The sequence below is a fragment of the Phaethon lepturus genome, unplaced genomic scaffold (assembly GCF_000687285.1).
Source record: "Phaethon lepturus isolate BGI_N335 unplaced genomic scaffold, ASM68728v1 scaffold49053, whole genome shotgun sequence".
NCBI lineage: Eukaryota > Metazoa > Chordata > Aves > Phaethontiformes > Phaethontidae > Phaethon > Phaethon lepturus.
In genome coordinates this window covers 1-11,162 of record NW_010527910.1, presented here as the reverse complement: position 1 = coordinate 11,162, position 11,162 = coordinate 1, and the positions used below count along the sequence as shown (strand labels likewise).

Genomic DNA, 11,162 nt, shown 5'->3' with positions numbered 1-11,162 from the left:
GCTCCCTGTTTGGGAGGGGAGCAGCGTTGAATGCCTGGTAGCGCGGGCTCAGAAATGCGGGCAGGAATACGGAAGCAAAGGCAATGCTTGCCTGCTGAGGAGCGGTGGGAACGGGGCATCCCGGGGTAGCCATCCCTGTCCCGAGAGCCGCGGTGTGTCCTTCCCTCTGTCCAGTCGTTAGAGAAGCCAGTGTGTGAAACGGTGAAGGAGCGTTTGGTGAGTCTCCCTTCTCTCCTCTAAGCCATGAAGTAGGCAGGGCACAGTGCAAGCTGATGCGGGAGGCCTGTGGTAGTTATTCTGGGCTAGCGTGGGAGCCAGTGTCATAGACACGGGCGCTCTGAAGATGATGGATTACAAATTATGTGATATCCTTGCCTCTTTTGCTTCCCTTTTTCAGTAAGGGTTTGCTAGCTTCCAAAAAGCACCACGAAGGAAATGCAGGCTTTCTTTTTTCCTGCTGCCTCCTCCTTGCTTCCCCTAGCCATCCCTCAGTGCTGTCTTCTACATGGGGAAGGTGGGATGATTTTTTCTGGAAACTGACCTCATACATACAGGACAGCAAATGCAAATGAGTAGGTGAAGGCCTATTAAACTGTAGCATTGCTCCAGTCAGTTACTCCAACACCTTAAGCTGTGATTCTTAGGTGTAGCCTTGTGACTCTGTGTAAGGGTGGGTCTCTTGGGATGCTTTTGCCTCACTGGGGCCTCAGTTTAAGAAAGGGGGATGTTTAGGTGAGAATGTGAACCTCAACGTCTAAAAACACAGATTTTTTTATGCTACTCTGATACAGATCTTTTGTGCAGATTTGAGAGTCACTGCAGCTGGGGTGCTAGAGAGATGTTTAGGTATCTTAATTCTATTTATTGTGGCAGATCACTAGTATTCTAGGGAGTCTTTGGATACAACAGTAAGATTCTGATTTAAAAAGGGTGAGGGGAATAGCTCTCTTTTGTGAAGGCTGAAGTAATTCTTTGTAGGTCTGAAAAACATGGTTTTGCAGCTGAAGCAGCTTGAAAATCAACTGATTGGAATGCCTGTGGCTTATCAGAGGTCTGTGTAAAACACCTGTGTTACTACTGGAGCCATGGTGCTCCTAGAGGCATTTAAAGACATACACAGTTTATGAACAATGGTGCTGCTATTAGTGTTTAGAGTTTGGATAAAATAATGAAACAAATTTAAATTTGTAATAGAAAATTGTGTACACTGTAGCTTAAAATGTGCAAGGCACAGACTCCACTATAAAAGGAAAGCTGTTGTAAAGTTGAAGTCCAGCATCTGCTGTTTGATTGTTGGCATGTGGTATTCAATTTGGCACAATAATGTGCTGCCCTTTATAATTGTCACAAATTTCAGGCTCCCTGGAGAAGCAGTCGTGGCACCAAGCCTGTCAGAGTTCAAGGAGCATCTGGATGATGCTCTTAGTCATATGGTTTAGTTTTACGTAATCCTGTGAGGAGCAGGGAGTGGGACTCCATGATCCTTATGGGTCCCTTCCAACTTGAGATATTCTATTGTTCTGTGTGACAAATTCCATATTAGCTTAATTATGCAGTTGTGCAAGTTTGGTTTCCTTGGGATGAGAGAGAGGAGATGCTCTGAAGCTGTTGCTGTAGCGGACAGCAGATGAGTACCTGTGTTGTGCACTGTCAATGGAAGATGCAGATCCTAGCCTGAACAAGCAATGTTTCATGGTGGTGTTGTGAGAATAAACCCATAAAATTGAGAAGTTCTTGTGTTATGATAGAATATAGGGGTTAGAAAAGGGGTTTGTGATGAGAACGCTTGTGTGGCTTTAAAAAATAGTGTTCCCTGTGCTACTAAAAAGTGAAAAAGTAATTGTTTAAATTTTCCCATGTCTTAAGAGTCATGAATTCTCCAGTTCTAGCAAAATGCATCAAAAAGGGAGGGAGATGGTGAAGAACTGTGAACTGGACAGATTTTCACTTTTTTTTTAACAACACTCAATTAAAAAAAGCAGGAGTTAAATTAAGAGTGATCTGTCAATCTATCTGAGGCATGAGCCAGAACACAGAAATGATACTGTCTTTGGGTTTTGCACTACTGGTGATTTCTCACGACACGTTGTTGGTTATGGCAGTGTTCATATGCTTGTGACTAAGCGCAGAGGACAGTTTGTTGGGTCTGAGCTCAGCGGCTCTAGGGGAGTGGATGGCTCCATGAGCTGATTACATTAATAATATAGGAGCCAGAGAATAAACATTCTTTTTCTGATTACTTCCAGATTCTGGGAAAGATGACCACACTCACACGGCAGGACCTTAACTTTGGGCAAGGTAATATGTTGTGCTAAGCTGTGAACTGGTATGCTTGCAAGGCTGCTTGTTGGCACATGAGCTTGTGGGAGTGTGGTTGGGGATTGCTCTACCCCCAAACTTCCTGCAGCTAAGGGGAAGCAGGTAAAACATACCTTAAAAAATTCCTATGAGTATATGGTATTGCTCTGCATGCTTCCCCCCCTCTCTACTTCAGCATCCTTTACTTTTGTTTTTCAGTTGTTGCAGATGTTCTTTCAGAATTTCTGGAAGTGGCCGTTCACCTTATCTTATATGTCAGAGAAGTGTATCCTATTGGGATCTTTCAGAAGAGGAAAAAATACAATGTACCTGTCCAGGTAGGAGATTTTCCTGGAAGCTGACAGCCACGTGGACAAGGAAAATAGCAGGGATCAGTCAACACTCACCAGAACAAACTAAATCACTTCCAGAGTTTGTTTTAATGTGCAAACTCATTTTTGAAGAGAACTTAATTCCTGTCAAAAGGGAAAACAGCCCTGTAGCTGAGGATACAGCAGTACTCATGGAACAAGCAGATCATGGACAACAGTAGTAGAAGGCTTCCCCAGCTATGTGCAGTAAGGTAACATGAAAGCATGCTTCCCAGGAAGTAGAGGTGGTTGGAATGTACTATTCCCAATACGCTATTGTGGGTATATATCACCAATATACTACAACTGTGTGGGTACAGTGATCTGCCTCAGCTAATTAACCCTTCCATGAACGAATTACTGGTTTGAATTGGCAACATAGCATTTTTCATGACTATTTGAAGCATGACTCAAGTGCCTTGTAACACACTGGTGCTTCTGTTTAAATCTTCCCATTTAGCATTGTCCTGGTTCACATCAGAACACAGCTCTGACTATTCACTGTATTTGCTACAGATGTCCTGCCACCCAGAGCTGAATCAGTACATCCAGGACACACTGCACTGTGTAAAGCCACTGCTTGAGAAGGTAAGATCATATCAGAGACCTGGGCGAAAGTACTGCAAGTGGTTTTGATAGAAAGTAAGAGAACATAAATTTTGCAATTGAGACAGTATTTATTTACGAATTTACCATATACAGTATACTAGCTGATAAAGTTACTAAGAAAAATAAAACTAATATCCATAACCTTTCCTTGCAGTTAAGGTCCTGCCTTGCCACTGATCATTGGCATTTAGCTGCATCTAATACATGCACACGAGGATATACATCTATATATTTTCAGTTACATCATCCTATATGTTAATGTTCTGCTTTTGAGTACATTTACATTTAAGCACCTATCTGGCCAGAATAGTTTGAACGCTTTGCTGTAAGCCAGCAAAGGAAAGGTAGGTTTGAACGCTTTGCTGTAAGCCAGCAAAGGAAAGGTGTGGCCATACGAAAGATTTCAGGATGTAGGATGGTGGCAGTTTTTGCATTCTCTGCTCTTTATAATCTTAATGAGCATTTAGAGAATGGAAATAGGTCCATTTTACACTGAGGTAGTAAAAAGCTGCTATATTTGGCCAACGGTCTAAGCATATCTTAACTTCCTCATCGTTGTCCATTCCCGAGTGATGCAATGAGATGGCTGTACGTTTCCTCCTTTGTTCCAAAACAGTATCTAAAGAAACATATTATTTAGTGCACTTCATCTCCCTAGGCCTTCATACTAAGCTATTAGCTTAGCATCTAGCAAGAAATGGCTTTGCAAAAGCATTTTTTCTGATCGGTAAGAATACTCTGACAGTGCTCAAGCTTTGGCTAACTGCTAAACTGCTAGCACTGTGAACCACAACAAATAAGCATACTCCCACTTCATCAGAAGTATGTGAAACACACTGGGGGCAGAAGACAGCTTTTTTTAAGGAAGGGATTTTTCTATCTTTGTTCTTGCAGAATGATGTGGAGAAAGTTGTAGTTGTAATCCTGGATAAAGAGCACCACCCTGTGGAGAGATTTGTCTTTGAGATCACCCAGCCACCTCTTCTTTCCATTAGGTAAAGTTTCCATTACTGCTCGCCCATGGCATCCACCACCTGCCTCCACAGAGGTGTTCTGGAAGCAGCTCCAGGCCCCAGTACTTTGCTGCATGCCAGTAACAACTGCTATCTCCTCAACAGTTCAGAGTCCCTGCTGTCCCACGTGGAACAGTTACTGCGTGCCTTCATCCTGAAGATTAGCGTGTGCGATGCTGTGCTTGACAACAATCCCCCAGGTAAACACATCCATATAGCCTAATAGCATGGCATTACTTGACTTGAGACACACTTGAGGTAGTGTCCCATCCTCTGTTAGTTGTCCCCTGATCTGGAGCTTACCAATTCTCTTGCAGGATGCACCTTCACTGTTCTGGTTCACACGCGGGAGGCTGCCACACGGAACATGGAAAAGATCCAGGTGATAAAGGTGAGTGGTGTCTTTGGCTACATGATCGCATGCGAGCGAGCTGCAGAGCAAAGACTGGAAATTACAGAGTTTTGGCATCTCTAAGGTTAAGGCTGCTAGGTATTTTGAACACGTAGGTTAGCTTCACATGATGCACTTCACAACTTTGCTTTGAGTGCAATAAAATGGTTTACACTGGTGAGGTGACTGAGCACATTCACCAGCCACAATCGCAGACAATAGCTGCATCAATGCCTGAATTAGATTGTAACAATATGTACTGCGTAATGCCTGACATATAGAATAGGTACTTGAATTTAATCAACAGCAGCAAAAAAAAGCCAGCCCCCCACATCCAGTCTGTGTGGATGGATGAATAGCAAGGAAGACCAAGATTCAAGTAACTGGTGGCTTTCAGGTGAACAAATACCTTTTATCTGGCAAGAAAAGTATGTGCAGATCACTTTTTAAAGCGAGACTTTAACAATCTTTGCATAGGTACAGGGAAACTTTTTTCCCCTCAAGCAAAGTTATTTTGGGTGTCCTAAGGCACAATAAATAAAGCTAGTGAAGTATATAAAATGGTTTCAAAATGGAAGTCTGCTCTATACTGCTGAGTAACAGAAAGTGGTAGTATAGTAGGCCAACCTTTAAACTTGCAAGGCAGGACAGAAATCTATGCCCTGGCCATTTTGGAGTTGCAGTGAAATGCTGGTGTAATGAATAGACCATGCTAGCTCAGGACAGCTAGGAGTGTATCTTTTAAAGTGAGATGTCACCTTTGGAATAGGTAAAGTGGGTTAACATAGTTCGATGCTGTAACTGAAGATAATTATGCTATATCTCAGGGCCAAGTGTGCAAGTGTTAAGTTTTGCTGTTATTAAAGGTTTGAGTTACCAGTTTCTTCCTTCAGCCACTAGATCTCTTATTTGCTTAATGCTGACCTAGTGCTGAGAGCTCACCTTACAGAGTCTGACAGCCTCTCTGCAAATAAAGCACCCTGTGTTCTTGCCCCTAGGATTTCCCGTGGATCCTTGCTGATGAACAAGACGTGCATATGCACGACCCCCGGCTTATTCCCCTGAAAACGATGACATCTGACATCTTAAAGGTAAGCAGAGCATTCTGGCCCAAGAGCTGGCTGGAAATGCATGTAGTTCTAAGCTTTGGCTACTCTGATGCCAGCTCTGCGGTTTTCTGTAGGGTGACAATTTTAATACTGCTGAGCAGTAGCTTAGGCTTGCAGATGCCTGTGCCAGTAATCAAAACAGGGCAAGACTCCTCCTCATAAAATAGGAAACCCCGTTATGGGGCAGTCTGTTTAGCCTGTTGCAGACTTTTTTCCCTCTCCATTCACCTACCTGCATATCAAATGGAACTGATGCATGTTTCTGTCCTCCAGATGCAGCTATATGTAGAAGAGCGAGCCCACAAAGGCACCTGATATCGTCTTCCTTACCTTCAAGCCTCATCTGATCTTCCAGTGGAATAAGATATCTCACAAACCATACCTTGATAACCGTCTCTTCGGCTGGCCTTCTGGGTGAATGTAGAGCAGCTGCTGCCTCTTTATTTCAAGTGCTCTTACCACTGTATATAGAACTGACTTGGAATGTGGAGCCAGAGCCTGTTGCCCTGTACGCTCATGTGTGAGTGAGTACAGGTTTTGTTCCAGTGAATCCCTGGGGGCAGGATATAGGCAACTGCAGTACGGGGTTCAGTGCTTTGTACAAATCCAGTTCTCACCTTAATAGGGCATCTCCGCTGCACACCAGTAGTGATACACAGCCATCTGTTACATGCTCCACTAGAGCAATGGACTCATACTAAGGGTGAGTGAGGCCTTATGTAGTGTCTGTCCACTGTGACTGTCCCCAGTAGTCTTCAATAAATATTTTTACCCCGGTTGAACTAGGCTAAGTTCTGTCCAAACCAGCCTTCTTGCTTAAGTGAGGAAGTAGTTTTATTTTGTATGGAGCTTGTACTTTATGTGGAGCTTCTACCACTTTTCTGTACCTTTTCTGGAACATATGTGGAATCTGTCAGTTCCTCCAAGACACTACACAACCCTGGTCTCTCCCCTTTCCATGGGAGAGCATTCACTCACAAATGGCATTAGCAAGGTAGAATTTGCCTGTCCAGCAAGGACACTTGCCAAATGTCCTACTCCCAACAGAGAACAGACAAGGGAAACACTGTTAATCCCACACCTGTCAAAGGCGACTGAAGGAGGCCTTAGTACTGACTGTGCATACAGGGGTAGACGACATGGTTCATAGTACTTGAGCGGAACTTGTTGGTCAGACAATTTGAGAAGACAGCCAGGATAGTACCTCCCTGCTTCCTCCAAGTAGAATTGCAAGAGTACTACAGATCGAGGTTGTGCACTGCTTTAACATTTTATATAGGATTAGACTGTTCAGTACAAACCAAGTACTTTGGTAATACAAAGGTAGTATGGAAAAAGCCCAGCACAATCAAAAGGTACTTATGTTGTAAGGTAGCCACCTTAAGGGATTTCTTACCTCCTCTTTCTCTAGCTGTTCATTCAAACAGCAAGCTGTCTTCAGAGAGGGAAGGCATGTGCCATTTTGATCATATACACTTACAGAAAGGGTAAGGAATTAAGTGCCAGCGACACAGCATTTATGAAAAAGGGTTGATGGTCTCCTTATGCTATGAAAGGTCTGATGTGAAAGATGCATGTTTTTATACATAATTAAACTGAAACAGGAAAATACTATACAAAATAAGTCTCTATGTAGCAGAGCCCTTGAGGACCGCATTGATAATCTGAAATGAAACATTTTAGCCTTATCTTTCATAAGCTCCATAAACAAACAAGAAAGGGTTTCTATTTAAGACTTAGATGTTTGGCTGTAGCACAAGGACACATTAACTAGAAAAGACAGATAGCACATTTAATTGTTCTAGTGTTCCTCCTGTGGAAGGGCAGTGGTAATTGCAGTAGCATCCATGGTACAGGAGGAAGAAAGATGAAGACAGAGGTCCTTCCAAAGGGCTGGGCCTGCAGAAGTTCTGCTGTGAACAAGAACTAGCTGCTTGTATTTGGGAGCAGCTGTGCCAGACAAAGTCGGGACACTCACACAGAGAGTACAGACAGATAAATGCACCTGAGACCACCTGGTTACAGTCCTGAGGTAAAAGCAAACACTTATATTGTGCCTTCATAACAATGTTGGGGCCCGATGGTGATGCTGCTGTTTGTCACTCGGATCCCATACCATCCTGCCCAAAACTGGGTGTCTTGGCCTCCATGCTGAAACCAGATGTAACGAACTCCAGCTGGGTAATTCTGGAAGGTGTGAGAAATCTAGGGAGAAAGAAGAAAATTCCTCTTAATTTGCCTAAATATACCAGCACTGACCTAGAAGCTCAGACAGTGACAACTAAGTCCTTGGTCTCAGGAAAAGTTCATTTTAAGATACCTGTAATTGAAAGTGCATCATACCCCTTTTTGAGGGACAGGAAAAAAGCCTCTCTCACTCAGCCTTCTGCCTTGAAATCCTCTCCCAAGTCAAACATAACATTAAGCTTGATTCATAGGTACGTTTGTCACATAAGCAACAACGTAATAGGGAATCTACAGCCAATCAAACCAGTTAAACACGTTCAGCAGTTTTAAGAAATGTCTGCAATACTTTAAATGACATCCATGCAGTAGTTTTAAAACAAAGCTTTTTGATTCAATAAAAACAAGAACCATGCTCTTGTAACTTGGTTATTTAGACAAAAACTTGAGTGAAAAACATAAACAACTAAAGAGACTGAGCTAAAATAACACAGATGCCCAGGGGATACTCTTTACAAAACCCTGGGCACCTACAAACCAAACCTAGCTCTTTCAGGGCACTACTGCTTCTACAGCATTGTCACCCTTTTGTATCAAGTAGAGGAGGCTGAAGAGCAGAGAAGGAAGGCCCACTTGGGACTTCTGGCCAAGTAAGACTTGCAAGATTCAAGTGTCACAATACTGATGTAAAGCTATTGCCCACAGGGCGGCCAGTTACCTCTCTCCACACTGCATCGCTCCACTGCTCTATAACCACTGGCTCAGGGTGGAACTCCTCAAGGACAATGTAGTCTTCAGAAAGCAGCCTCACTGTAAGTTCATAGCGACACCCACAGTCAAACCTGGCAGCATACCTAGAGAGGCAGGGAGTAATTGAGCAGGTTTTATAAACAGCGTTCAGTTTTCTTTAGCATTCAGAGTCTCCAAGGGGATCGCTGTCCGCAGAGGAAAAGGAATGTCATCCCCACAGCTATGAAGAAGTTCTAAAACTGCAAGCTATCCTACTCTTCCCAGGATTGCCACCTCTTTACAGACCATTGAATAAAATTAGATTTAGCTTATGCTTTACTGAAGAGCTACAGCTCCCAAAGGATAAAGAACTAATTTTATAGCATGAAAATCTTCAGAGGTCTAGCTTATCTCTAGGCCAATACCAGAAATCCTAGTTTTCAGTGCATGCACTTACCAGTCCTTGACTACAATTTCAGGCCGTTTCTCATCCATCAACTGATTCCAGTATCCTTCTTTCTGCAGGGTAATGAGTTGAGACTTTAAGCATGGCCTGCAACAGAAATACTCACAACTTCACAAAACACTTCTCAATCAGTGTCCACACTTCCTCTAACAGCTTCTCACCAGAAGCCCACTCAGACCTTGAAGGCCCACAAGGCTGACGTGGCTAAGGCATGCCTCTTTCAGTAGCCAGAGCTAGCCAAGTGAACTGGTTAGCTTCACACACAGAAAAGGAATAGTTACCTACAAAGCTGGATTAAGAGGAGGCCCTGCGCTTGTAAAGCATATACTGGTAACAGGAAGCTACTGCTTAATGGATGTAAAAGCAGCTCATCCTCCTCTGTTGACAGCTTTTATGGCAAACTGTTAGCATGACAAACACACCTACCACTCTTAGAGGTTACAGAGCTTTGACCTTGTCAGGTAAGCGCATCTGATTAAGGTTTGGCAAGCTAACCTTTGCCCACTACCTGAAAAGCAGGGATCCCATGTGGATTATCGTGACTATAAAAAAAGTTACAGGAAATTCCTGGTAGGGACAGAGAAATATATCTGAAATAGATCATAGCACATGCTCTGATCAGTTCTCTCAGCAGTAACACCTCTTTTGACTAACTAGTTAAAAAGGTTAATTAAAGGTTAATTAAGCTCCTTCTTTTTCCCACACATGGGCTAAGGTTCAGTGACCTGCCTCAAGCCTCAAGCTCAAGCTAATCAGAGTGCCTTTGCAAGACAGACAGGAGGAGGGTGGTCTCCCAGCTCCAGATCACTGGAATCCTGTTCTTACCCATATGAAGTGACAAAGTATTTGTGTACTTTGGGGTCTGGCATCTCTCTCCCATGAGGTCCAGGGAGATTCTCAATCTTCCATTTATCTCCATCATTATTATCAAGCTTCCAGTGCCGAAAGTTCTCTAAAAACACAATCAAAGATGAGTGTTAGGTCCTCACTTCAGTTTCCAGCAGTATTTCTGCTTTTTGTTAAAGAATCAGCTACAGAAGAATATTAGGAACCTGCTTTGATGAGTTTTCAGATACACTGTATTTTTCCTACAGCTGAAAAGTGACTCCTGCCTTTATGTTGCCATTACTTTTAACGTGGCTGTCAGCACCTAGGACAACAGGTAGCAACTTTCTGACCCCATCAGAAACTCAGAATCAGTAATAAAGTAGAATTACTGTAGTCATATTAGTCAAGTCTTTGCCAACAAAAATTCCCCAGCTTCCTGAATGTTTAATCCCAATACTGGACACTTTTCATTACCATTTGCTGTGCAAATTAACCGTCACTGTCTATAGTGCTGGGGCCTTGGTGACTCCAGGGATTTTTCCAGTCACAACTACAGATACATTATTTACCAAGACGTTATCTATCCACGGTAGTTTTACTGACTATGTTTACTTGTGGATGTGACCCAGCAGAGCTCCGTCAGCAGCTGGACAGTCCCACAACACCCGCAGTACTTGAGTAATGCAGGACACTGACTCATTCTGACTGATAGGAAACTCTTAGCCCTCTACTATAAATAATTTAACAAACCTTCAGCACAGGGGTTTTTGATTAAGTTTCTCTTCAAGTTGCAGAGCATATAGAAGACCTTCCAGTCAGAGACGCTTCTGTCCAAATTCTGCATATAAAACCCCTCGCGCTGGCACTTGCGTTTCCATAGGGTGGCCAGATCCACCACGTACCGCACAGCCCAGCCTGCAGGCGCGGAGCAGATCCCGGGCTGGCAGCAGCGACAGCAGCTCCACCAGGACGTCTTCGGGGAGGTCGCAAATGGTTGTCATCACAGGTTGTCACACAGCTTCAGAGGCGGGGTACGCGACGGGAGGTCCCCGGGCACCGACAGCACAGAACTTCGGGAAATAAGCGAGAGAGTTGGTTTTTTGTACCGGTTACTGACAGCACCACACAACAAACCGCCCGCCCCAGGCTGCCAGGCCACGGCCC

At 43.6% G+C, this 11,162-nt stretch overlaps 2 protein-coding genes across 2 annotated transcripts; one reads left to right on the top strand and one right to left on the bottom strand.

The window, feature by feature from the left end:
* The first annotated feature begins 2,253 nt into the window (after positions 1-2,253).
* On the top strand, positions 2,254-6,590 carry MAD2L2 (MAD2 mitotic arrest deficient-like 2 (yeast)). Its single transcript, XM_010283508.1, has 8 exons — positions 2,254-2,298; positions 2,518-2,636; positions 3,186-3,257; positions 4,173-4,273; positions 4,397-4,491; positions 4,609-4,682; positions 5,681-5,773; positions 6,065-6,590. The coding sequence occupies exons 1-8, from the start codon at positions 2,259-2,261 to the stop codon at positions 6,104-6,106; spliced, it is 636 nt and encodes a 211-aa protein (XP_010281810.1). The 5' UTR covers positions 2,254-2,258; the 3' UTR covers positions 6,107-6,590.
* Positions 6,591-7,636: 1,046 nt separating this feature from the next.
* Positions 7,637-10,999, bottom strand: LOC104616332 (F-box only protein 6-like). The gene is given in 6 exon segments (XM_010283507.1): positions 7,637-7,996; positions 8,694-8,829; positions 9,162-9,257; positions 9,996-10,122; positions 10,749-10,903; positions 10,905-10,999. Coding segments are annotated over 6 exon segments (768 nt in total). The 3' UTR covers positions 7,637-7,837.
* Positions 11,000-11,162: the final 163 nt, after the last annotated feature.

Bases quoted from the DNA above. Each gene is read 5' to 3' on its own strand.
- MAD2L2 (XM_010283508.1), top strand. From the start codon at position 2,259: ATGACCACACTCACACGGCAGGACCTTAACTTTGGGCAAG. The intron at 2,299-2,517 runs GTAATATGTTGT...TTTGTTTTTCAG, and splicing joins GGACCTTAACTTTGGGCAAG to TTGTTGCAGATGTTCTTTCA. The intron at 3,258-4,172 runs GTAAGATCATAT...TTGTTCTTGCAG, and splicing joins TAAAGCCACTGCTTGAGAAG to AATGATGTGGAGAAAGTTGT.